At 46.3% G+C, this 26,900-nt stretch overlaps 1 protein-coding gene across 2 annotated transcripts in view; it reads left to right on the plus strand.

Moving 5' to 3' along the window:
* SMOX (spermine oxidase) overlaps window positions 1–26,900 on the plus strand; it is a 60,414-nt gene that overhangs the window by 30,360 nt on the left and 3,154 nt on the right. For both annotated transcript variants that reach the window (XM_014876210.2, XM_014876209.2), the window contains exons 2-5: window positions 6,314–6,548; window positions 10,372–10,598; window positions 18,485–18,658; window positions 21,464–22,163. In XM_014876210.2, coding sequence (XP_014731696.2) covers window positions 6,341–6,548; window positions 10,372–10,598; window positions 18,485–18,658; window positions 21,464–22,163 — 1,309 coding nt within the window. In that variant the 5' untranslated portion in view covers window positions 6,314–6,340. The remainder of the gene's footprint in view (window positions 1–6,313; window positions 6,549–10,371; window positions 10,599–18,484; window positions 18,659–21,463; window positions 22,164–26,900) is intronic.

A 26,900-nucleotide genomic window follows, 5' to 3' on the forward strand; every position in this document is an offset into this window, starting at 1 on the left:
CTAAAATCCTGGCTTGGATAAAGCCTGAGCACGAAGCTGAGGAGGAAGTGCCACTCTGCAGGTGGTTTTAGCCCAGCAGCTGGAGTGAGCTGCCAGCATGTGCAGGTGTCACACGAGTTAACCTTGATCCCAGTGGTGCTGTACTCTCAGTGGCACAGGTTTATGAGCTTGGGAAGAGCTCTGGCATGAACAGAAAAGGCTGTGGACCATCACCCTGCTCCTGCAGCTTTGCAGGTATCCAAGTGAACGAGGTGTGTCTGCTTCCAATGCAGTAAAGCTCCTGTGGAGCTGCAGATGCAGCTGGCCCAGGCTGGTGTGTGCACAACTCCTGCACAAAGGCAGCTTGGAACAGCAGGCTGGTGTCACCCCCCGTGTCTGACTGACTCGGGATCAATTAATAACACTCCTGAAAGGGTGTAAATGGTGATTTTGAAAAGGGTCATGAGTTCGGCGTACAGCCTGCTGGGCTAAAAAGGAGGGAGAAGGGAAAAAGAGACATCTTCCAGTTTGACATGTTTGCAGCTTGGAGAGCTTGGAAAGAATATCTTGAAATAACAGGCAGTAAAGATTAATGTGCTTGTGTCTGAAAAGGCTGATGAAAGGGGGAAGGAGGGAGAAGTTACAAAATGCTTGTTGGTTGTGCCAGGAGCTGTGGAGAACCACAGCTCACAGCAACCAGAGACTGACAGGCAGTGCTGGAGCCAGCCCAGAAATCCCTGCACTTCACTTCTGAATCTGCTCAGAGATATCATCTGTCCTGACCTGTGCTCAGGGAACAGCCTGAGTCTGCAAAGGTGTTAAAGGAGATAAAATTGCTCCAGCCAGAATAATCCTTCCAAGCACTTCTCCCTCAGCTTAGTGAAAAAGGTGAATTAGAGATGATGATTGGAAATGTTGTTATTGCAGTTACTTAGGTGAGGGTTACTCACTACAACCATGCTCAGTACAAGTAGTGCTAGGCTGTGTAATGAGTTAATGGCCTAAAAACTGCAGTGTCTTTACATCTCCTGAATAAGTCTCCTTTCTGTTTCTGCAAGGGAGCTTTTGCCTTTGGGCTCAGCTACCAGTGCTTTCAGTTAAGCACTTTTCCTTATGCAGCTGATGAAATAATAGAGGTTATCACATCAATTAAAAAAAGGTTTTGAAACTCTAGATTAAAAATTTTACTGTATTTTTTTCTTTTTTTACTGTTTTCATCATGGTAGATTCCTGAGGTGCAAAGGCCACAAAATTTTGTTTTGCAATTCAAACCTAGCCATCTCCATTGAATTGGCAGGACAATTCCCAGCAGTACAGCCCAGTGTTCTGCTGGGACTGGAGTGTAAATGATTATGACAGATTGGATCCTGAGTTGAAAGCTTCAACCAATATCCTCTCTGTCTTTAGAGAAAAGTATTTCAACAGCTGATCAGTGTCATCGTTAAAATTAGATATTTTATTTTTGTTGTGATTTTTTTTTTCTAGCTTCTGCTCTTGGTTTCTCAATCTCACTTTGCTTAGATTGAATTAATTTGGTGTCAGATTTTCTCTGTAAACACTTTCAGGCTGTGATGACAAACCTGTTTATAAACACATGTGTGTGCAGTGCCCCTTCATGTGTTGATAGTATTTTGAATAGCTGCACTTAAAATAATGAGGAAATAGTAGTGTGTTTATTTCTTGTGCTTCCATTTAGTCTTTCAGCTGACTCTTGTTGCTTTTATCCAAGTTCCTTTCAAACAAATGCAATATCATTGCTTAGCTTTCTGATTAGGGATGATGCTTAATTCTCATCAAATAAAAACCTCCAGGGAATAAAGTGGTTCTGGTAAATTTTTCTGCTGGTGTGTGCAGTCAGCAGGGAATTTATTTGTGTTGATGATGCATTTCTCACCCTCCAGACTGGCTATTACACTTGTTAATGGGAAGGCTGTCGATTCAACACAATTTAAGAGCACTCAGAAAGGTCAGGTGAGTGTTTTAAACTGTCTGTAAGCTCCCTTTCAGCTTGGCCATCCAGAGACAGGAATGCCAGAGGTCAGCAGGATGGATTGCTCCTCCTCTCCATGCCCTGAAAGGCTGTGGGCAGCAAATGCAAGCTGAACACCTGAAATAATGACAGGAATGAGATGGGTCCCACTGGGATGACCATGAAATGGGTCTGGGAATGCCAGCAGTCCCAGCCCATGGGTAAATGATAACCTGCTGTGTGATACAGAGTCTGAAGGAAGGTCACTTTTTAAAGATTAACCAATCCTGGTGACAAACCCCAAACAAATCCCCAAATCCCAACCAAACTCCAGCCAAGCCTTCAAGCACACAAACCTTGTTTTCAGAGCATTGCCTTGCCCAAGTCTTTGTGTCACCAGAGCTATAACAATGCTACCATAGGAGTAGTTGGGTGAGCTAAGAATAGCAGATTTCCTTGAGAAATGCTTTTGTTTATTTTGGTCTTCTATTTTTAAATAGTTGGAGCCTTAGCAACCTTTTTCTGAAGGGTCTTGGAAGAATTGGTCAGAGAGTATTGTTGTAGTAAGGAGGGCAGTTGTGAACTGCCTTAATTCTCTGGCTTCTTCCTTGTGACCTGCAAGGTTTTACTGGAAAAATAATGGGGAAAAAAAATCATGAAGTTGTCACCCCACTGAACTTGGAGCAGGTACAAATACCAGGAATGGAAACCCATGATTCTGGCTTGGTAGAATGATGCCCATCTTAGAAGATATATTTTTGCAAAGATTTGTCTGGGAAAACAGCAGTAATGTTCAGGTTGGGTTTTTTTGTTTGTTTGGTTTTTTGTTTTTTTTTTTTTTTGAGGGGCTGGTTTTAGGGATGTTTTAAAGGTATTTGTTTGTTTTTTTTTAATTAAGGAAATGGACAGGAATGAGAGGAGATGAATGGAGGGTAATTTCTCCTAAGGAGTCAGGGACAGAGACTGAGAAAAGGGGGCAAGTCTGGAAGTAGAAGTGATTAAAATATCCTGAATGAGGCACTTATAAGCACAAGAACTAAGAGGATGGAAGCTGTATGTTTAAGACAAAAGGAAGATGTGTATTTGGATATTTTCTTGTTGAGGATAACCAGTGCCTGTTGGCTGTCTCACAGGAATGCTGTAAGCAAGACAAAGCAGGGGGAATTTTACTTTGAGTGAAGCTGTGATTTAGTGCTACCCTTGCCGTTAGATGAACACGAAGTAAAATTACAGTTTGAGAGAGACTCACAGTGCAACAGCCAACACAGAAAAGAAAAAAAACAAGAAAGAAACAACTCTTTTTGGCAATCAAGAAGAAGTAAAAAGCCAAACTGTCTTTGTGTCAGAGGAGCTGATAATACCCACTGGCTCGAGCCCTGACTGGTGGCTTGGCAAGTGCTGAAGGGAGAGCACTGCACACAATGAGCAACAGAACCAGAGGACACTGTGCCAAGGGAAATATAGGTTGGATGTTAGGAAAAAGTTTTTTACAGAAAGAGTGATCAAGTGCTGGAATCATCTGCCTGGGGAGGTGGTGGAGTCACCTGCATGTGTTTAAAAAAAGACTGAATGTGGCAATTGGTGCCATGGTTTAGTTGAGGTGTTAGGGAATGGGTTGGACTCGGTGATCTTGAAGATTTCTTCCAACCCTGTGATTCTGTGATTCTGTTTTATGTGCTTGTCTCACTCATGAGCCTACCAGAGGGAGTAATTGATACTGGAATAAAGTGTAGTGGGGGCTTCCTATATTCATATCACCTGTTTATTCCACTGTGGAATGTGGATCCTGGTTGGGAAGCACAAGCTTTTGCTGAATTTTAATTGCCTTTTCCTGCTGATCATATGGTAGAGGTTGTTGGCTAATTAAGGGTGGATTCCAAATCAGGGTTCTGTACACACAAAATACCCTGTTATTTTCTCATCTGTCTAGACAGGTCCCCTAATCCAGTATTAAAATGCTGAAACAGGAGGAAAAACATTTCCTTGGAGCTTTCATGTGAAGAATTCACAGGAGCTTGCCAAAGCCAGGATTAGGAAAGCTGTGCTTAAATAACTGAGCAGAACCCCTTCAATTTCTACTGGATGTAGATGGCAGAAAAGATGTTCCTTTACTGTGGCAATAAAAACACGTGGATCAAAGTGTTATCAGGAGAATGAGAGAGGGTTGTAGAATGTCTGTGGGAGGGAGTTCTCCCTTTTTGTTCTGCCCTAGTGAGACCCCAGCTGCAGTGCTGGGACCCCCAACATCTGAGGGATGTGGAGCTGCTGGAGTGAATCCAGAGGAAGCCATGGGGATGTTCCAAGGGCTGGAGCCCCTCTGCTCTGGAGCCAGGCTGGGAGAGCTGGGAATGTTCACCTGGACAAGAGAAGGCTCCAGGGAGAGCTCAGAGCCCCTTCCAGGGCCTAAAGGGGGCTTACAAAAAAGAAAGAGAACAACTTTTTGCACAGGCAGACAGTGACAGAACAAGGAGGGAATAGTTTTAAACTAAAGAGAGCTTTAGATTGGATATTGGGATGAAGGTCTTACCTGTCAGGGTGCTGAGGCCCTGGCACAGGGTGCTCAGAGAAGCTGTGGCTGCCTCTGGATCCCTGGAAGTGTCCAAGGACAGGCTGGACGGGGCTTGGAGCAGCCTGGCTAGTGGAAGGTGTCCCTGCCCATGGCAGGGGATGGGAATGGGATGAGCTGGAAGGTCCCATCCATCAGAATTCTGTGATCTGCCTTCTTCTGTTGGGCTGTGGCCGTTGGAAGCTGCTGCAGTGGCAGTTGGAGCTGATGCACGGCCAGCTGGGACAAGCTGCAGTGGCAGAATCAGAGTTTGCACACACTGTGCAAATCCCTCTTGCAGGTGAGTCCACAGAAGGGTGAATTGAGCTGAAGCTGTTCCACTTGAAACCAAACATTTTCAAAAGAGTTGTCAGAGCTCCAGTGGGACCACTCTCCTCTTCATACCACTGCCATAAATCCCTGCCATCTGCAGTCTGGTGTCAGCTCCCTTACAGAGAGTGGATAGTGCTTGGTCAACACACATAAATTCTATACAATCCTGGAGAAAAAGGGACTCTCCAAATGAAACTGCTGTTGTGCTTCATTAGTTCCTGTGATTGTATACTGCAGTAGGGCAGCAGTGTTTTAAGTCGACCCTTCTGGTGATGGAAGAAAGGAGTGGGAATCTTTTTCAGTGGCCAAATGTTGGGAGAATTGAGGAAGAACTCAGAGTGGATAACCAGCAGCTTGGCAACAGGTAGAACTATGAGCTCCTTGGATGTCTCTGTTTTTGGGGAGGGAGGAGGGGGAGGCAAGGAATTGTGTGCGTGTTTTATCCAAATCACTGGGCATCAGCTGATTCCAGGGCTGATAAATCCTGAGCTGTGTGTTTATGCTTTGCAAGTTGGGACTCATGTCAGCTCAGATCTGGAGGGGTGTAGGAATCTCTGCACTCTGTTCTTTGTGCTCCTGAGGGCAGGTGTGAACCACCCAGAACCAGTTAAGTACACACTGGCTTTTGTGAATAAGGATAACCTGGACTGGTCATCCCTGGTCAGGGTTGAACCTTAACCATGGGATCAGGCCATGGTCCCACCTACTGAAATGATGTGATGGGACCTGAGAAATAAGGGGAGATAGCAGTAAAAAGGTGGGTGTCTTCTAGGAGTTTGCAAAGGAAAACAGGGTCCTGGTTGGAGGAGCAGTTGAATATATTGGTAGGTGGAGATTTGGGTAGGTTTGGACTAGTCAGGACTGGTGTGGGTTTGAACCTCTCCTCATCTAAGCCTGAGGCTGACCCTGATGTGGCAGAACAGTGTTGGCTCCAGGGGCTGCATTTTGTGAAATTTTAGACTGGCCCTCGTTGACTTTGATCACTTGAAACATTTTCCTGTCTGTCCCATTTCTGTAATAGTTGGTTTGAGATCTGATCTCCTTGCTTTGAGCTAAATCTTCCTTGCATACCCCCCTACTTAGAGGATCTGAATTCAGGCTTTGTGGTTGCCACAGTGGCAAAATGGAGCTTCACTACTGGGCTGGGAGCTTGTCAGCACTGGGGACGTGGTTCTCTTTCTTTTAAAAGTCTTCACCACAAAATTACCACTTCTGGAGGTTGTATAAAAAGATGGGAGTTTGAAAGTCCTTTGACTTGTTTGGGAATAGTCTACATGGCATGAAAGGGTGGAGATTTCTGTAGTTCTTGGTGCTCCAGGCTAAAAAGTTGTTTTGCATCCCAGCTTGACCTCAGTTATCCTTTCTGTGCATCCCGTGTTGAAGGCTGGGTCTGATTCACCGGACTTGTTCATTTTTGATCCTTTTAACCGCAGAGGATAACCTGGATCTGAGCTCCCTGAACACACCTGCCTGCTTCCCTCCCACAGGTTCCTTAGAAAGAGAGCTTGGACGGCATGCAAAGTTGTGAAATATCTGCAGACAGCACGGATGATCCTCTTAGTAGTGGCCTACGGAGAAAGCGACAGCCTCGAATAGTCGTGATCGGTGCTGGGCTCGCGGGCCTGTCGGCAGCCAAGGCGCTCCTGGAAAGCGGATTCACGGATGTAACAGTCCTCGAGGCGACCGAGCGCATCGGGGGCCGCGTGCAGAGCGTCCAGCTCGGTGAGACAGCCCCTGCAGAGGGGCTGCTGGTGGCACCTGCCTGGCCACCACGGCGAATCTGGGGTGGTGGTGGGGGGTTGTTGCGCGTGTGTGCGGAATGGTTTGAGGTGCTGGCGGTGTTGGGAGTGGAAATAGTGAAATCCTTGGGCGCCTCTTGGGGTGGGTGAATGGTTCTGTCTCGTGCCTCAGTTCTGACCCAGGGCTGCTCCAGACCTGTGTTTCCATGAAATAAAAGGTTGGGGTGATTGGTTTTTATTTTTTTTCGCACGGGAAGAGCTCTGTGTAACAGGTCTGCGATTGAGTAACTGTATGTAGATGGTTTCCACCCAGGTTTTCCAGCTTGACTCTTTCCCAGGAGCAGCCAGTAAATCTCCAGGCTGTTGAAGGGTTGTTTCTCAGGGCTTAAAGGCCTTGGAAAGGGGAAACCCCGAGCTGTTCTGCTTCACAAACAACCCCATTCATTTCCCTAGAACTAATTTACTGTATAGGGCACTACCCACTGGGAATCAGGCTGCTGGAAAAACATCCTCAATATATTCCTTTATCCTGATTTCCGGCTTTCCTACTTCTGCACCCTCCTTTCTTTGTGTGTAATAAAGGTGCAGAGTCTGGATATTTGCATGCCACATCAATTTAAAAACTCCTGGAACAAACATTGTCCTTCGCAGCACAGCAGTCACTGAAGCTTTTCCTGGTATCCAGAAGGACATTGCCTGTCTCTTCTCTGCAGGAGGCATAAAGCTCTCAGCTTTTCCTGAATTGCTTTCCTGATTTCAATTAACTAATTCTGTTTCTGATCCCACTCTGGATATTACCTTTGTCCTCTTGCTGCTCTGCTTTCTTTTTATTTCTTAGGTGCTTACATCACTTACTGTGTTTTACTCGATAAGCTCACCACAGTAAATAAACAGCAGCCTCCTGTGAACTTGCAGAAGGGAAACCAATGGAAATGCAGTCGGAAAAATCTAATCTCCAGGGGTTTGAGTAGGGCACTTTACATTCTGCTGAGACTTGGCATAGAGGTTAGGATGGGAAGTGTGTCCTTTACTCACAATCTGCTGTATTAAAAATATCCTGCATCATGCCCCTGAGAGGAGGGAAGTGTGAAAGAGCTGAAATCTTTGGGGAGCAACAGATCATTCTCCCAGTGCACCTGTGAAATAGTTTTGGTGTTTTACTACCGAGACTGATTCTCTTATCTTTGCCCACCTTTACCAGTAACTCACATCTTTGCCTTTGCTGGGAATCCACCTCCTCCTCATTAACACCTCTTAATTAATCGGAGACAAGAGGAGGTGTTTCAGTCTGGAGCGATCTCAGAGTTTGTAGATGTAATTTAGTTGCAGAGCAGAGGCTGGTATGCAAAGTCTTAGTCTTTTAGTTATTTTTTTAAAACTACAAACTGTCTTTTCTTATCTTCTGCATGCTCTCAAGGTTGCCCTGGGTGGGTGTGGGCTGCAGTTCTCTGCCAAGGTGGATCTGTGCTCTGGCTCTGGCCTCTCCCCTGTCTGCACACTTGACTAAAGATGTGTTTTAAATTTCAGCAGAGCTACTAATTAGGAAGAAATTCTTCCCTGTAAGGGTGGGGAGGCCCTAGCACAGGGTGGCCAGAGAAGCTGTGGCTGCCCCTGGATCCCTGGAAGTGTCCAAGGCCACGTTGGACAGGGCTTGGAGCAGCCTGGGGCAGTGGAAGGTGTCCCTGCCCATGGCAAGGAGTGGGAATGAGATGATCTTTAAGGTCCCTTCCAAACCCCAAACCATTCTGTGGCATCGTGGCACCTTCTCAGGATTACATCTGAATCCTTCCCCCTCACTGAGCCACGTCTTGTAGGGGACAGTATTTTCCTTCAAGTGCACAGACTGTTGTTTTTCAGCCCCGGGGAGTAATTTGGATATTCAGAGGTTTGATTCTAGCACAGGTGAGGAAGAAGGTTTGTGTGTTTGTGCATTGTTTGTTTCCTGCACATGACTTATGACATCTGTGTCCACTGCAGTTATTTCACAACAGGATACCCAAGAAATGGCCAGGGCTGCAAAGGGAAATGTGAAAATTGCCTTCTGTATCCAGGAGGCTTGATACACAATGTGTGTGTTTCTCTGGTTTTTTTTTGTTGTTTGGCATGATTCATTCCAAGTAGATTAATATTGAACCTAAAATCCTTTAAGGCCCTGAAAGTAAATTGGCTGTCTCTATTTGAAAGAATTTTATTTAATTTTACCCTTCTAAATAATTAATCATTTAACTTACACCTGGTAAGACCTGGCTTATCTGTTTGGTAGTGTTGATAGTGAGCATGAATATTACAGGCAAGAATTAGCTTTTAATTTGTTGGTATTGGATTATGTTCCACACAGCTGAACAGGAAAACTTGGAACACATCACCACTGTCACCAAGCACTAAGGCAGCAGCGGGACCTGCTGGCAAATTGTTTTCTTTCAAAGATGGGTGTCTCCAGCAGGATTGCTGTGCAGCAGAGACCAAGCTCCTGCCCTAGAGCAGGAGGCAGCATTCCTGCTGCTGCTGGGCATGGGCTGAGCTGCAGAAGCATTGCATTTACCAGGGGACTGCCACTTGCAATATTGATGAGCTCTCTGCCTTTGGCTGCCAGTGTTCAGTCATCCCCACCTGGCTGGGTGCTCTGGGATGTGATGGAGTCAGTGGCACCTGAAGTATTCAGGTCTGTGTGTTGGTGCTGCTCTCTGAAGCAGGTGCTGTGGTGTAGAAACCTCGTGCTGTATTGCAGGGTTTGAAGGGCAGTCAGCACAGTTCTCCCTGACAAAGGGGCTGCTTGGAAAATGAGATCCATGGATCTTCCCTCAAAGGCAGGGGCTCAGCCAAGGAACAGCATTCCTTGGAGCTTTCACCCTTTAAACCTGACTGCAGCACAGCTCAGTGCTGCAGTGCCTCTCTGTCTGAGCATACATTTACATGTTAAGCAGCAAATGATAGCTGGAAACTGCACCAGCCTTTCTTCATCAAGCAGGATCCTATTAACTACCCTGTTTAATCAGGCATTCCCACACTGCTTCGATGTCCAGCTCTGTCAGATTTTAAGGCAGCTTTGGCCTTCTGAGAAGCTGTCAAAAAATGGGGGGGAGACATGACCCAAGCTTATTTTTAGTGCCTGCTTTCAGCTGCTGAGCATCCCCCTGTGCTCTCAGCCCAGTCTGGCAGTGCTGGATTTGGGGGGGGACAAAGCCCTGGTGCAAATCCTAATAGTTGTAAGGATGGGGAGAGTGGGGCTGACCAAACTCTTTGTGTTTTTCAAGCAGAGAGTACAGGTGATGAAAACAACATTATTTTGGTGTTTAGCCTGAAAGTGCCTGTTTTTAAAGAACCTGAAATATAAATCTCCAAAGGCATAAATAATAAAATACAACCTATTTACTCATTTGGGAAATGGAAATGCATTTTTTATTGCAGTTAATCTGAGGTCTATTTGTAAAGAACAACCATTTTTAGCCACAGGACCAGGTTCAGTATTCAGGTCAATGTTGTAATTCATTTTCTTACATCTCCCTATTGGTAACAACCACTGTGAGAACTGGGAACTGAGAAGGGCTGAATTTCTCCTGAAGTATCAGTGGTGTGTCACTGTGGTGGATCTTCATTGCAACATCCCATCCTTCTGGCAATACCCAAACCTGTATCCCAAAGGACCAGTTTGAAGAGTGTCTCTAACAGAGAAAACTCCCTTAAGAGATGTTCAAACTCGTTTTCCTTGGGCAATTCTGCTTTTACACATTTTATTCAGGGTTGAGTGAGAAGCTTTCAGGAAAGCAGGTTTCCCTAACCAGTTTGCTCGCCTTCCTCTCCTGCAGGGCATGCCACTGTTGAACTGGGAGCTACGTGGATTCATGGTTCACATGGAAACCCAGTCTATCATCTAGCAGAAGACAATGGTTTGCTCGAAGAGACCACAGACAGCGAGAGGAGCGTTGGGCGGATCAGTCTTTACTCCAAGAATGGGGTGGCTTATCACCTCACCAACAACGGGCAGAGGATCCCGAAAGATGTGGTTGAAGAATTCAGTGATTTATACAACGAGGTTGGTGTGCAGCTGCTTTGTCAGGTGGTGGATTTGCCTGGAACACTGAATTTACTGTTCTTTGGCAGTAAGAACATTCCAGGACAAAGGTAGAAAAATGGTGATGTGTTTAATTTCTTTGGGGGGAAAAAAAAAATCAACTCTTCTCCTCTCATCTGCTTCACTGCACCCCGTTTGTGCCTGATGTGGGGTTAACTCTGTGGTGAGGAATAACAATATTTCCATGTTTCTCATCCATTTAATCACTTCCAGCAACTACTTCTGGGGAGATCCAGTAATTTGCTGGAGAAAGTTGCTACTTAATTAAAAGAGTAGTGGAGGGATCAAATTGCTAAACAAAGTAGAAGGCAAAACCTTAGAAATAACCAGATAAATATTGTATTCCTCTGACTTTTTATTGGTTATAAATACTATGAAATGCCATGTAGTGTGTTAAAGTCAGTGCAGTGTGGCAGGAATTGTAAGGTTTTTTTTGCATCAGAAGGGAAAGAACATCTTTTCTGGGAGATTCAGACCAGCTTAAACTTCAGTTGAAGGTTATTTTAACATTTTTGCTTGCCAAAGTTAATTATAATTATTCCCCACATTTTTTTAATGTTGCTTGTGAAGTACATTTAGAGGGGTCAGTGCAGACTGTCTGGTCTTCCAGGTAATTTGATCTCTCAGTGGATTGTAGAAAATGGAACAAAACATGACTATTTTCATCAGGCTGTAGCTGTGCCTAAAACCTTCAGATTTTCATCTCACAGCAAACTTCAGTATTTGACTCTTGGCTGAACACTTACTAGATTCAGGTTACTCTTGCATACTTTGTTTAAAAATATGTCTGGGAGCATTAGAAAAATCACTGTAACCTGTAAAGAATTATCAAGAATTGGGTGGGGAGCAGAACAGGAGATTTTTTTCATTTGAAAATATTTTTGGCACTGTCCTGTATTTCTGAACCGGAATGGGTAATGGAATGGCACAAAATCGTTTCAGTTTTTGAGAGGAGTAGTAGGAATTTCAAAGAAATCTCGTTGTGGGAAGGATTTGTCAACCTGTGGACAACATCTTGGACAAATGCAGGTGGATATAATTCATCACAACAGTTTTTCACATTACTGAATTAAAAAACAAATGAGAATTTTTCCAGGCAGGAAAAAAAGACAGGTGAGATATGTTGTGGAGGAAGATTAACAGCAACTGGGGCTAGAAAGAGTAAATGAAAATACTGCAGTGAGCAGCATTATTTATGTAAATGGAACGCTGCCAAAGTGCATGCAGGGCTTGGTGATCATCCTGTCTGGAAGATGATAGGAAAATCTCCAGCAAAGGGAGGGCAAACTCCAAAATGAGAAGGGAATATAAAGATGAGAGCCACTTAGCTTTGAGATAAACCCAGTAAGATAAAGGCCATAACAAGGTACCAGTGTTTTAGAAATGATTAATTTGGTAAATCTACCCTTTCTTTTAAAGGGGAGAGAAAGGGGCAGCCAGTGACATGAGAGAACAGCACATTAAAAGTTAATCTTCTTTACACAACACCTAATTAGCTTATCATTGCCACAGGATATCTTTATCACTAGGAGACAGAAAAAGCTTTCACGTTTATGGCCTGTAAAAATGTCTGCAGCCACTCGTGGCGATAAAAAATATGTAAGGGACAGCTGGAGCCAAGCAGGGGACATCAGCCAGCCCCTGAATTGCTCTTGCTGGGAGGGGTTTTCTCTGCCTTCCTCCAAAGCCTGCTGGAATTTCTTGCAGGAGCAGCTCTTGGTTTTGTTGAGCTGCTTGTCCCAGCCTCTTTAAGGTGCCAGGCTGGAAGATCTGTGCTGATTTAAGACATTTGGCTGTGCTTTATTCCCTGCTCTGCCTACGAAAGGTGGGAATTCAGGCAAGCTATGTGATCTCATTAAAATACCCAGGTAAAATGGCTGTAGGAAATGCAAGTGCACTGGAGGGAGGGCAGAAAGGTGCATGTACAGCAGGTGTGTGGCTTTGGGGACATTTTCCTCTGGCATAAAGTGCAGAGAGTGTTCCACACATGCTGAGTCTGCCAGGGGCGTTTCTGGTTTGTGTTTTGTGGTGTCCCCCACTTCCCCAGCATTACTGTGAGAGTGGTGAGACCCTGGCACAGGCTGCCCAGAGAAGCTGTGGCTGCCTCTGGATCCCTGGAGGTGTCCAAGGCCAGGTTGGATGGGGCTTGAATGAATTTGGTCTGATGGAAGATGTCCCTGCCCGTGGCAGGTGGGTTGGAACAATACAATCCTCAATGTCCCTTCCAACCCAAACCATTCTATGATTTTGTGTGGGGTTGTTGCATGTTCATTAGAGTTTATTTCATCTTTTTTGTTTTTTGGCCAAAGTTCTGTTGCTTTAACTAGTGGTGAAATGGGTGCTGGGGAGCAACAGCAGGAATTTTCAGTTCTGCATCTCTGGGTTTTTTTTCAGGAGAAGGGTTTTTTGATTGGTTTTGTTAAAGCATCTTGAAGTTGTCCAGGATAAAAAGTCATCTTACAGATCACTAAATCCTGAGGTCAGGATCTTCCCTGGTCTCATAGGAGCTCCTAGGCCTTCCTCAGGTTTTTATTAGCAATCCCACCATCATGTCATCTCATCCCTTCAGAGGAGGGGGAGATAGCAAAGGCTGTGACACACCCTGTCCTGAGTTGAAAAGAAAGACCCCCCTACAAAACAGCCAGCAACCCGTGATGGATGCAAAGCTTAATCAGGGATGTAGGACTGGCATGAACAGTGGAAAATGTATTCCTGAATGAGCAGGGCTAAATTTGTCACCATTCCAAAGGCCTGCCCTCTGTGCACAGCCGGCTGCCCACGCACTCACACCCTGCCTGGCTTTCCCTGCAGCTGCTGCTGGGGCTCCAGCCTGTGCCCTCTGCTCTGCTTCTCCATCTGGGTCTCTCTAGCCACGGTTATCTTGTCATCTGGACACCAAATTCTAGGGAATTCAAAGTGCAGGGGATCTCTCTTGAGTTTCACTGCACACGTGGAGTCTCTGAAACTGGATTTTAGCAAGGCAGGGTTTCTCTCTGCTGAATTTTCCTGGACTGAAAGGCAAAGCACTCCTGTACCTCTAGAGCTTTGCCTCACTCATTCATCTGGAAAGTCCTTAGGCTTTTTCCAGGCACTTATCCAATCTTTTTTGGCTGGCTTCTTCTACCTCAATACAAGTTTTGCTGCTTTTTTGTTTGCAGTAGCCTGAATTTTTAATAACTGTAGGGATGTCTCACAGAAGCCTTTATTTGGTTACGAGGAAATGGAGCAGTCGGACTGCTTGAAGACTGCTCAGCTCTTCATTTCTCCAGCAGAAAGTTCCTCAGGAGAGGCTGTTGCCCTGCACTGAGGTCAGTCAGGATCTGTCATGAGCTTGTGACCAAGGTGACCTGAATTCTCCTCGTGGAAGGAGAGCAATGCCTTCAAGGAAGGTCTCCAGTCCTGCAGAGCATCCACCTGGATTCCCAGCCACGCAAGGGAAGCACCATGAGACAGGGCAGGACTTCTAGGATTGTCCTTCTCAGACCGTGTGCTGTGTGGGGCTGGCACAGCTCAGGGTCATTGTCACTCTGGTCAGTCCCCAAAAGAAAAGACACAGACCAACCCAGCGAGGTTCCCCAGGGTGTGATGATGCCCAAGTCATGTATTTGTAATCTTCCCACCTTGCTCTCCATTCCTTCAAGGATAATTGGGGGAATCCTGGGGCTAGGAGAGGATTTTGGCTTTTCTTGCTTATATCACATCTGCTTGACTCTCAGGAAAATGACCAGAGTGAGACCTCTGAGAGTAATGTCTGCACCCTTGGGGTCTGTGTGTGTGTGTAACTCCTCAGAAAATGTGAACAGGGACAGTTTCTCTCTGAGTTCCTGTGTCCCTGATAAGTCCTCATTTCCCTTTTCAGAGAGGTATTTAAAGCTGATTCCCAGTTATTAGCGAAAAGTGGGAAGGAATGGTGATCTGGACAGGTTAAATGCAGCTGAAGAATTGCACAGTCCATCACCAGCCTGATTTAGGAAAGGTGCCTGCTTTTACTTCAGCTTTTCAGCAAGGGTGTGGTCCCTGAAGAGCTGCTTCCCAGGAACCCTCCCTTTAACAATCAGCTAATTAATGGCCTTGTTATCTATCAGCTTTCTCCTGTGTGCGGTAACAGCTTCTGGGGGAGGGATATAGCCAAAGACTGACAGCGTTTTCCATCCTCCTCACCCCCACCCCGTGCTGGGCTTCCTGCCATCCCCAATTAAGCTCTATGCCTTGCCTTGCAGTTATCATGGAAAGCAGGACCAAAGGGCCACCGAGAGTCACCGTTCCCTCCCTGCCTCTATTGCCCTGACAGATGTCTGGCCTGGGAACAGCACAGCCCTGTCTCCATCAGGGCTTTTTACTGGACAGGGATTAAGTCACAGCAGTTTTTAAGCCAAATGAGAAAAAGACAATGCTGGGCATCGTCACCGGCGCTGACAGGAAGGAGTGTGGATGGGGATGTGCTTTCCTGACCTCCTTCAGTGCGGAGAAACTTCTTTATTTAGCTTTGTTCTTCCTAAGAAACTGCCTTTTCCTGTGGTGGAGGAGCACGTAGGTAGTAAATAAACATGTGGAAGAGGAAGCCTGTAGGTAACAGAGGGGACATCCCTGCTGGAATCCACGTTCCCTGCACAGACTCTGGTTGTGGGATGCCCCAAAGCTGGTCAGAAAGAAGAGAGAAGATGGAAGCTGAAGTGAAGCTGTTTTAGGACTATGGACATTGAATTAACTCATTTTAATTTCTTGCCTTCAACCCCGTCTGTCTTGCAGACTCAGGGACTTGGGGTTGTTCAGCATGGAGAAGAGAAGGCTCCAGGGAGACCTTCCAGTGCCTGAAGGGTCTCCAGGAGAGCTGGAGAGGGACTTGGGACAAGGGTTGCAGTGACAGGACACAGGGAATGGCTTCCCACTGCCAGAGGGCAGGGATGGGTGGGATATTGGGAAGGAATTGTTCCCTGTAAGGGTGGGCAGGCCCTGGCACAGGGTGCCCAGAGAAGCTGTGGCTGCCCCTGGATCCCTGGAAATGTCCAAGGCCAGGCTGGATGGGGCTTGGAGCAACCTGGGCTGGTGGAAGGTGTCCCTGCCCGTGGCAGGGGGTGGGACTGCATGGGCTTAAAGATCCTTTCCAACCCAAACCATTCCGTGAGTCTGTGAATTCCCTGGAGGATTGTGTGTAAACCTTCAGAATGAGGGAAGGAAAACCACTTAGAATGAGTGGCTACTTGAGATGTTCTCTGTCTTCTTTTTTTTTTCAGACAGAGTTCCAGGGCCACTTGTTCTGTCCCAACCCAGGGGGGCTTTAGAGTGAGAAATATTTAGGTCATGCTGTTGGGATGTGGGATTGCCAGTGGTAAGAGATGGGAGTGGATGCAGTCTGTCCTTTGGTTTTGCTCCCTGCTTACATCAGGTGTGTGATAGTAGAAAAGCAAAAGTTGTCTGGACTGTCTGGTGTAGTTCTCCTTGCTGCTGGACATGGAGCTCTGGTTTGGATGCAGGCAGATTTTGAAGGGTTAACTAGAAAATCAGCAGAATCTTTCAGGTCATTCTTGTCACCTCTCCCCAGGATCTTTGAGGGAAAGCCCATTTCTACTCTCTCAGGAGCCCTGCTGCTGAAATGATGGCAGGAGTATGGGTTTTCAGATGTTACAAGTGCCTGTTCCCAGTGACCCCAGTGGTGGTCCCATAGGAACGACAATGCTTTCCCCATCTGGGGAAGGAAAGCCTGGATAATTCTAACTCCAGACAGCACAATTCTGTTCCTCCTTCATTGGAAATCTACCTTAAATGAGGTGTCCTAGTGAAGCTTTTGCACAGCTTCTTGTACAGGATGTGTTTGCTGCTCTTGTTCATGGAAACATAGATTTTGAGCATCTTTTTCATTCATTTATTCTGACAATGTATCTCTCAATGTAGAACCTGCTGTTGTTTGTCCTTTTGCTTCTTGCCTACAACAGCTTTGCCTCCTATTCTTCCTCGGATAGTTCAGCACCCCCAATCATAGAATATCCTGAGTTGGAGATGACTTAGGAGGATCATCAAGTTCAGCTCCTTGGCCTGCACAGGAAAACCCCCAAAATCATACCCTGTGTCTGATGAGGGTGTTGTCCAAATGCTTCTTGAACTTGAAAAGCAAGGAAATAACAGGAGAAATAAGAAATCCTGATGTGGTTAAACTTACCTGCTCTCTGATCAATGGGATCCTGGCACCTCCAGGAAATGGATGGTTACAGCACAGAGAACTTGTGCCTTCCTTCTGTCCTCCCTGTGGGGCAGTGAAGAATAGAATGGTTAACAGAAACATAGCCAGGCTCACTTCTCCTGTGGGCCAAGTGGTGGCTGGGTTTTAGCAGGGCTTTGCTTGTCCTGTGAGTGTGTTATCTGCTTACAGAGCTCAATCAGCTTATGAAAGCCGAGCTGATTGTGCTGACGCAAGGTCTGTGCAGCCTGGACCTGCTGCAAGTGCTTGTGGCCTCAGAAATCCACGGACCTGAGAACCAGGAGATGCTGGAACTGCCAAAGTTTCCTTTGCTGGAAGCTTTTGTTTCATACAGGGTGTTGGGCCCCATCTTTCTTGTCTGGGAATCTCCTTGGAATGGCCGTGTCCCAGGCAGTGTCTGCAATTCTCTTCTGTCTTTACCAGTCCCACTCCTTTTCCTTGGGGTCATTTGTCCTCTGTTTTTGTAGTTTATTCTACGCCCTTTTTTTTCCATTCTTTCACTTATTTTCTTCAATTTCCTCCTCATCCCTTACTTGTCAATTCACCTTCTTCCATTGGCTCACAGACCTCCTCTCTCTCCTACCACTGCAATGTGTTTATCCTCCTCCCTTTCCTCTTCTTCCCTCTATTTTGCCTCCTTAAATTCACTTTATTCCTAAAACCCAAGATAAAATCAAGCTCTTGGGGAAAATTGGACTGGGAAGAACATAAGCCATAGCACATGAGTCTTATCTGCAGGGAATGGGAAGCTCCAGGAGCTTTTGAAGGCAAGGCTGCTGCAGTTTTACCAGCTTTATACCAGATATTTACTGTTGACTTCAAGTTCTTGACATATCCAAATAATCTGTCTCCAAAAAATGATCATAAACTGCATTCAAACCATCTTTGACAGGAAGAACTCCCCAGGCAGGGACATCCTCTGTGCTTGTAAGAGCATTGTGCACCCTGTGCCATGATGTGAGTGAGAAGGGGACACATTCTGGACAAACAAATCATGAATGGGATGTGCTGGATTTCTGAAAGGCATCTTTTGAAAGCTTTCCTGTGTTAAAAGATTCCTCTTGAGTTTCTTTTTTAAAAAGGAAGAGCCATGATGCAATTGCAGGCAGTATTGTAGATAGAAATACAAGTTATTCCAGGCAGCTGCAAGCAGAGGGCTGAGGTGGATGGTGTTTCCTTGCCTTTAAGTAGCTTGTGTGGAATACTGGGGTTAAAAAACACCAGGAATTATCTTCTTCAAAGAATAATGATTTGTTACAAGGGGTTTTGCTTAGAGATGTCACTGTTTCCTGTGCATCTCTACCTGTCCTGTGCTCAAGTAAAACGTGTGTGCATGCAGAATTGTTTTAGCGTTTCTTGCTTCCTGATTTCATGGGACAACAGAAAAACAACTGTGAAACAATTCACCCACTCTGATGGATTCCTTCTATATAATGGAGAGAATGGAAGGGCTGGTTTCAGATTAGAGCAACCTGGATTGCACCTGGGACACGGAGGTGGGAGAAGAGCTGATGCTTTTTGTGCAATGTGAGGAAGGACGCGGGTTCTGCTGGGAGGAGGAGATGATCTGAACTCGCAGGGTTGGCACAGGTGAAGGAGCATGTTCCTGCTGGGAAACCCATGGCCCATCCTTGTGTCCTGTCTCTGGCAGGTCTATAACCTGACTCAGGAGTTCTTCCAACGAGGTAAACCAGTCAATGCTGAGAGCCAGAACAGCGTGGGCGTTTTCACACGGGACGTCGTGCGCAAACGCGTCAAGGCCGACCCGGATGACACGGAGGCCGTCAAGAGGCTGAAACTGGCCATGATCCAGCAGTACCTGAAGGTATGTGTGCACATCACTGGGGTGGTTTGGTTTTGTTTAAACTAGGGGGGAAAAAAAAAATCTGAACCTCAGGCACCTGGCTGAGCCCTGCCCAGCCCTGGAAATTGCTTTCTGTGCTCTCCTGCAGTTCGTGTTTCTGTTGACAACTTTCCTTCCTGAAGCAGATCCAGACAGTGGACTGCAAGGAGTAATACCTTCACTCTTTTTTTTTTTTCTTACCTTAAACTCCCAGTTTTCTTAATAGAAGAGGCTTTCCTAGGCCTTGTTAAATTTTCTGATGTGATTTAGGTTTTTTTTTACCACCTGAAGCTACTCTGTTGTAAGGTTTTTTTGTAATGTCTTATCTTGTGAGTTACACCTGCACCCCTGATCCTGCCTGAGTGTTTTTGCCTCTGAGAGAGCAGAAGAAATGTAACTTTGATACTAGTAATTTGCTGAAGAAATCCCCAGAAAGCATTTTGAAGACAGAGTAATAAAATCTAAGATAGATTGTATAAAACCAGCTTTCCAAATGGCTTCCATAGTTCTTTTTATCTCCTTGGTGCCTTGGCTAAATGAGTTCTCTTTGGGATGAGGACTTAATGCTGCATCAAGCACTCCATGAGTAAAGTGTATCAGTCGTTTTTATTTCAATTAGAATGACTTAAAAGCTTCTGAAATGAGTCAGGGGAGGGAAGCAGCACTTTGTCATGTGTTCACTGTTTTCAGGTGGGAAGCTAAACCAAAGAGGAATAAAGACCTAAAGAGTCTCACAGGAGATTTGAGATAAAGCTGTGGTTTGAACCCTGGTGTCCTGAGCCTGATACCTCAGCATCCTCACCCAAAGCCCTTTATCACAGGGTGTCTCCACAGCTGCCATGTAAAGCTCAGTTACTTATTGTGTTATTCATGTGAAGCACCCGTACAGACAGGGTTAAGTTATTGGATACAGCTCTGGATTTCCTGGTGGTTTCTCCTGTGCTTGCTCCAGGCTGCCACAGTCAGAGCTGTTTCTGCAAGTCTTGCAAATCCCTTCTCATGCAAATACCTGAGAACAACAAAGCTTCTCATACTTAAGACTATCAGATGACAGAGTGGGGATTAACCTGTCTTGGGTTAGAGTCTTGGTAGTTGCTTGGTTTTCCCCCTGGCATTTTGCCTTCATGTTTGAAAGAATGAAACAGCCACCAGCGTTTAACTTGATAATGAGGAGTGTCCTGTTGGAGCATCCAGGCAGGATAAGGATCTTGTGTGCCACAGGTTTTGTGTTGTGAGACCCTAGGGGAGGGCTGGGAAGTACTTGGGTGGAATGGAACCCCAGCATAGTCCAAAGATGGGTCTTCACTCAGTCCCCACTGGAGTCATCAGGCAGTGACCAGGACAGGGAAGGCACCTGTTTGTCCCTGCAGTTTGTCCCTGGGAGCTGCTGGTGCAACCCTGACTTGTTTGCTTTGTCCCAGCACAGATTCCTGCCCTGCACCAGGGTGCTCCACAGGGAGACTTGGTCTAGGCTTGTCAGGCTTCCAAGCACAGTCATTAAAGTGTGGAAAGGCCTGGAAAACAGGTCAAAGGGTGAGGCAAGGAATTGTAATATTCCTTAAAATGCTTAGAGAATTAGAGTGTGCGAGTGATTGTGACTCTGGCGATGTGAAGATTTTAAGATCACTGTGTCCCGTGCATCAGGATTATCATTAGAAGCTTATCACAAGACAGGCCAAACATCCTGCCTTTGTTCCAGGGATTGTTGGGAGCTACAGCTATGCTTAATACTCCTACAAACATTAACCGACAGGTTAATGGATCTAAAGCTTTGGTAATCACATCAAACACACGTGGCTCGCATCTTGGCATTTCCCTTTCCCGTCTCCTTCAGTTCCTCCTGTGCTGAGTCCTCTCACCTCTGGCAGATTGTTAGCTGGCTGATTGCTGACTGTTTGACAGCATGCTGAAAGCTGCAGACAGCAGAAATAGCTGCCAGAAGTTTTTCGTGGCTCCTTGTGGGAACATTTATTAGCGTTGGAATGAGCATTTGATGAACGCAGCTCCAAGTTCTGCTGTAGGAGCACCAGGCAGCAGGTCCCTGGCCACTGCATAGGGTTTGAAAGGATAGAAAATAGAGCTTTAACCCAGAGTTGTGTAGAAGCAAAGACATCATGGAATTATAGATTTTAAGATTGGTTTGTACTGGAAGGGATCTTGGAGAGCATCCAGTTCCATCCCCTGCCATGGGCAGGGACACCTTCAGATATTCCAGGTGGCTCCAAGCCCCAGTGTCCAACCTGGATTTGAAAACACTTCCAAGGTGGGACAGCCAGAGCTTCTCTGGGCACTCTATGCCAGGGCCTCACCACCTTCAAAAGGAAGAATTTATTGCTCATATCTAACTTGACTGTCAGTTTAAAGCCATAATTCTTTCTCCTGTCACTCCATGGCCTTGTCCAAAGCCCTCTCCAGCTCTTTTGTAACACCTTTAGGGTACTGAAGGGTGTCAGGAGGTCTTGCCAGTGCTTTCTCCAGGCTGAACAGCCCCAGATCTCAATATGTCTTCAGATCAGAGGGGCTCCAGCCCTCTGGTTTCTGAACTCTGGATGATGCAACCCAAACTCTTTGCCATGACAAAATGGTTTCTCTGGTTGCAAGAAAGGATCTGATAAAAATCAATCCTTAGCCTATGGCCAAGCACTTCTTTACTAGCAAAACAAATCTGGTTTCAGAGTGGAATTCAGCACTCTCATCTCATGCAGCTCCTCTGTGCCCTTGTGGAGCTGTGCTGTGGCTAAAGGAGTTGCTCTGTGGCAATGTTGCTTTTGTGTTGCTTTTCCTTAGGTAGAGAGTTGTGAGAGCAGCTCCCACAGCATGGATGAAGTCTCGCTGAGTGAATTTGGGGAATGGACCGAAATCCCCGGGGCTCATCACGTCATTCCTTGTGGTTTCATTAAAATCGTGGAGATTCTGGCCCGCTCCATTCCCAAGTCTGTCATTCAGCTCCGCAAGCCGGTCAAGTGCATCCACTGGAACCAGTCGGTCAGCAAGGAGATCGAGAGGGTGGCTGACCACAACAGTGACCTCCCCGAGGAGAACAAGGCCTCCAATGTCTTCGTAGAGTGCGAGGACTGTGAGTTCATCCCAGCTGACCACGTCATTGTGACTGTGTCCCTGGGAGTCTTGAAGAAGCGCCACGAGAGCCTGTTCCATCCCCGCCTGCCCGAGGAGAAGGTGATGGCCATTGAGAAACTGGGAATCAATACCACTGACAAGATCTTCCTGGAGTTTGAAGAGCCCTTCTGGAGCTCTGAATGCAACAGCATCCAGTTTGTCTGGGAAGACGAGGCGGAGAGCGAGAGCTTGACTTATCCTGAGGAGCTGTGGTACAAGAAGATCTGCAGCTTTGATGTGCTGTACCCACCCGAGAGGTACGGCCACGTCCTCAGTGGCTGGATCTGTGGAGAAGAGGCTTTGATTATGGAGAAGTGTGATGATGAAACTGTGGCAGAAACCTGCACCGAAATGCTACGTAAATTTACAGGTCAGCCGTGCTCTGGTGGGAGAGGGAGCGTGGGGCTGGGGGATCGAATAACCACGAGGAAGGAAACGCTTTAAAGTCATTTTTAGTTCTTTGGCATTTTGTATCCCTTTGAATGTGCGTGTGCTTCCAGCATAGCTCCTGCTTGGGTGTGCCTGAGAGCTGTTTATACAGAGGGGCTGATAAACCAGCTCAGGAAGTGGTGGGCAGAAATGCTGGAGGATTCCACATCCTCTGCTTTTTTGAATCACAAATAACTCTTCAGCAGCTGAAGCTGTCAGGCTCTGAGGGCTCGTCTCAGCTGTGGAGAGCAGCACAGCCCCTTCAGAAGTTGAACCTGTTTAGATAAGCTGAGGTGTGGTTGAATCACACCCCTGACTTCCATTCAGTATCAACTCTATCAACTCAATGGCCTAAATTTAAAAAAATTCATTGACCTCGAGAGTTCCCATTTTCTGGGTGCATCACTGAAACCTTCCTGGACTTGACAGATTTCATGTTCTGTGATCACACATCACTTTAAGGGCAGCAATTGGACTGAGGCAAATCTTAGGTGTATTATACTGAGAAAATCCAAATGAAATCACTTGGATACTGGGCTTTAAGTTTGTCCACAGTCACTTCTCAAGAGGTCACACGCCTTCCCAAGAAAAGGGATTTTTCTGTTTGAGAGTCTTTGACATCTTCTGATGGGAGACACTGTGCAAGTGCAGGTGTAAGGTAGTAACACTGGAAGAAAGTGCTGGACTTAACAGCACTTTTGAAATACAGGTTTTGAATTTATACAGAATCACAAGCAGTTTTAAGAGCAGCATCCTCCAAGATTAGGTGTGGTTTATGCTATTTTAGAAATGGCTCCTGTGATTAAATGTTTTATATCTTCCTGCAAGCTGGTGTTAGCCCAGTCTCAGCACTCAGCAGGTTTCCAACCTTACCTCTTGTCCATGGAGCTGCAGCTAACTGGAGAAATTTGCCTTCACAAGTGCAGCAGCTTTCCCCTGTCCTTGCTGACCATTTGCTACCAACAACAGGAGATCCAGAGAGTCACAGAATCACAGAGTATCCTGAGTTGGAAGTGACCCATCAGGATCATTGTGTCCAGCTGCTGGCCCTGCACAGGACACTCCAACAGTCCCTTTGTGCCTCAGAGCATTGTCCAAACGCTTCTTGAGCTCAGATAGGCTTGGTGCTGTGACCATTCCTTGGGGACCTGTCTCAGCACCTCTGGGTGAAGAACCTTTTCCCTGAAAGGGCCCTGGAATCTGAGGACTTCTGCATAACTGACTACAAAAGAGGTTTTACCACTCTCTGCAGGAGCTGTAGGGTAGAGACTCTGGATTCAAAAGCTCTGATTTAGTGCCCAAGGCTGCATCCCTGTTCCAGTGTGTCAGGGGTGCTGGGTGTCCCATGCCCTGTGTCACATCTCTCCCTATGTGCCATCTTTCTCCTGACCCCAGCAGGGAACTGCTGCTCTACACAGACCTAGCAGGAGGCTCTTCTCTCACAGGCCAAGTTATTGCAGTGCTGAATGTACAAACAACCTTGTTTGTTGCACCTTTTCTTCCTTAAGGCCTATTAAAAAAAAAAAAATAAAAAAATCCAAGACCCACTTTAGTTCATCAGTGGGAATTTGGCTCTTTGGATCTCTTGTAGTTTGGCACATGGGAGTTTGCTCTCCCTCTTCCTTCTTGGGCTTCTTCACAGTTACAGTTTGCGTGTATTGGATGTTCCTCTCCTCCCGGGATGGGAATGTGCTGGCTCTGGGCCGTGGGTCTGTGCTGCAGTTGCTGTTCCAGCTGATGCTGCACCTGGTCACTGTCCATCAGGCTCTTCCACAGAGCTAATCTCCAGGTTATCTCACCCTGGAGAATTCCAGACTGGATTTACCATTGCCTTGCCCTGCAACGAGCCTTTAGTGCATCAGCTGAGAAGTGGCCTCGCAGCTGCTCAAAACTGTGAGAGGAAAATGTGTTGTTGGAGCACCCATTACCCAACATGACCTGTTCCACTTTGTGCCTCAAACCCCCTTTTTTGTAGAAAACCTTTTCAGAGCTCTTGCAGGATTCCCTGTTTGCCCTGCTCCTGTTTTCCCCAGAGGTTCCCAGAAGGAGCAACACCTCAGGGCTCATCTGGCCAGGGTGCCAGGCTGGCTGAAATAACAGAAGTGTGCTCAGCTCTCCGTGTACCTCCCTTCTCCTCTGCTGATCTGTTCCAGGGGGAGAATGAGAGGGGATTAGACCAGCAGCCCATGATACACTTATACTTACAGCCACTTTTGAGCATGGCTGCACTCCTCTGGTCCAATTTCAGCTTTGAAAGCCTCTCCCACCACTCAGGCTGACACAAGTCAGCTAACTAAGTTAGGAAACCTGGTAATTAGTACTGCCAGGATCCTGATCTCCATGGAAAACCTGGATCTTCCACAAGGCAGCTCAGAACTTCCACATCTCACTCCATGCTCTGTGACATCTTTTGAAGCAGCTTTTCTCTACTGAATATAGAGAGAGCCTTATATTCAATAACCAAGCAGATACTTTAGGCCTTTTAATGTTTGCTTTGCCTTTTGTGGCTTTCATGTTCTGGGTATGAAATGCCCCATGCTCTTACTCTTCTGAGGAAGAATTTCCAGGTAGGCTCCCATTTTTCTCTGTGTTTTCCCAGTCTGCTGCTCGTGGTGGCCTTTCCTTTGGCTTCAGAGTATGTTATACCAGTTTTAAGTTAAATCCGTTCTTTTAGGCTCACACTGAGAATCTCTCTGAGAATTGACCTTGAATTTTCCTCTCAGGTCGGTGTTGGGGATTATCTGGCTTTGCTGTGAAAAGCTCTGAGGACTGCTCTAACCTAAGAACCATCAGCAATTACTGCTTTTCACAACTGGATGGTGAAAAGCAGTGTCCTCTAAATCTGATTAAATAGAATACCTCAGAGCAATTAGGAGCCTTTCTCTGTCTTCTTTGTTGGATAAGCTCCCAGAGTTAGAAGCCAGAGACTCCCTGCTGAAGGGATCACTGGAGCCTGTCAGGCTGCAGCTGGAGATGTCCTGAGATTTCCTCCATGACCTCCAGCTATTTCTCTGGAGGGGAACAGATTTGTTTTAGGTTCTGCATCACATCTCCCAGTCCCATGTGGGTGTCTGGGGTAGCCACTCTGGTGGTTGTTAGTCACTGGTGTGGGGGCAGAAGCACAGATCTCCCTTGGTGGAGTCTTAGATCCCAGCTCTCAGGTAGGGAAATAAATTTGGGTGCCTTAATTTAGATTGGTGAGTTAATTTTATGGCAATTCAATCAGCCCCATAACGAATAAACCTCTGCATCCACACCTCCCAGGAGCTGAAGAAAAATGGAATTGTGTGAGGCACAGGGAGTTGTCTTCCATGGCTCCACAAGTGGAAATCTGTGGCATGAAGATATGTGCCCTCCTGTTTTAGTGAAGGCCAGCATCCTTTTTTTAGCCATTTAATCTCTTTGGATGGTGGAAACTGAGAAGTTTCCACATCTGTGTTGTTACTTTTATCTGTAGACAAAGGCACGTTTACCCTGTTCAGAAGCAGAATGAGAAAGTCCAGTGAAGGATATTCCTTGAGGGACTGTGAGTCTCAGTCTTTGTAGTTTCTGTCTTCAAACAAGAGCTCAGAATCAGAGCTTGTGCTACATGTTCCTGTCTGACCTTCAGCCAAAATCCCCCTCTGGGTCTTCTGATTTTCCTCTTAGAAACAGCTGCTTGCATTAAAAGGTGCAGAAGTGCAGAGTGCAGGGTCACAGAAGCTGCACAGTGCATGCCTGGGTCTTGCTAACATGGCCTGATGTGCTGGAGACCCTGCAAGGAGCTCATGGGAATGGATGTGGATATGGAAACATGCACCAGCTATGGAAGAGACACCACCAGGCCACTGCAGAGACTCCTTTTATTTGAAAACCCCTCGTGTGCTGTTTTTGTGCACTGCAGTGGGATGGGTGCTTGGGGAATGTTCTCTGACAGCTTCCATGGTGTGTTCTCCTGGGCTTTCCCACAGCCCTCAAAATAAAATATGATAACTTATTTCCTTCACATATCTGAGCTCCCAGTTCTCAGACTCCCTTGGGCTTTCCACTTCCAGGCATTCCTGCTTTGAAGAGTCTTGCAGGAACATACTTCAGAGGCCTTTGTTATGCAAAGCTGTTACTCCTGAAACAACATTGCTTAGTAGGATGTGTTTTGTTTGTGGGATATATTTGTTTGCTAGTCTGTGCCATATTTTGATCTGGGGCCTGGTTTTAAGGTGTTCACAGGGTTCTCTGGGCAGGCTATCCTCTGCTTTGTTCCAGCCCCTTATTCCATAGCTCTGGCTGACAGGATACTCCTGAAAGCAGAAGCTGAGCCAGGACCTGCTCTTGATTTTAAGGAATTGAAGGCACAGCTAAATAATAGTTTATGAGGACTAAATAATGCAGTGCCTAACCATTGTTTATATTTGGGTGTCTCCCTGTAAACTGAGATGAAGGAAGTGGGGGAATTGGGGTTGTCTCATGGCAGGCTGAACATCTTGAGTTGTCACAGAGTCAGGGTCTGAAGCATGCATAGGATGTGAACATCTCGAAACTCCTGCTTTTTGTTCTGACAGTCTTTTAGAATCACAGAATTACTTAAGTTGGAAAAGCTCTTTAAGATCATTGATCCCAACCATTGCCCCAGCACTGCCAAGGCCACCACTGACCCATGTCCCCAAGTGCCACATGGCTTTTGAACCCCTCCAAGGATGGT

The sequence above is a fragment of the Sturnus vulgaris genome, chromosome 4 (assembly GCF_052056855.1).
Source record: "Sturnus vulgaris isolate bStuVul1 chromosome 4, bStuVul1.hap1, whole genome shotgun sequence".
NCBI classification, from domain to species: Eukaryota; Metazoa; Chordata; class Aves; order Passeriformes; family Sturnidae; genus Sturnus; species Sturnus vulgaris.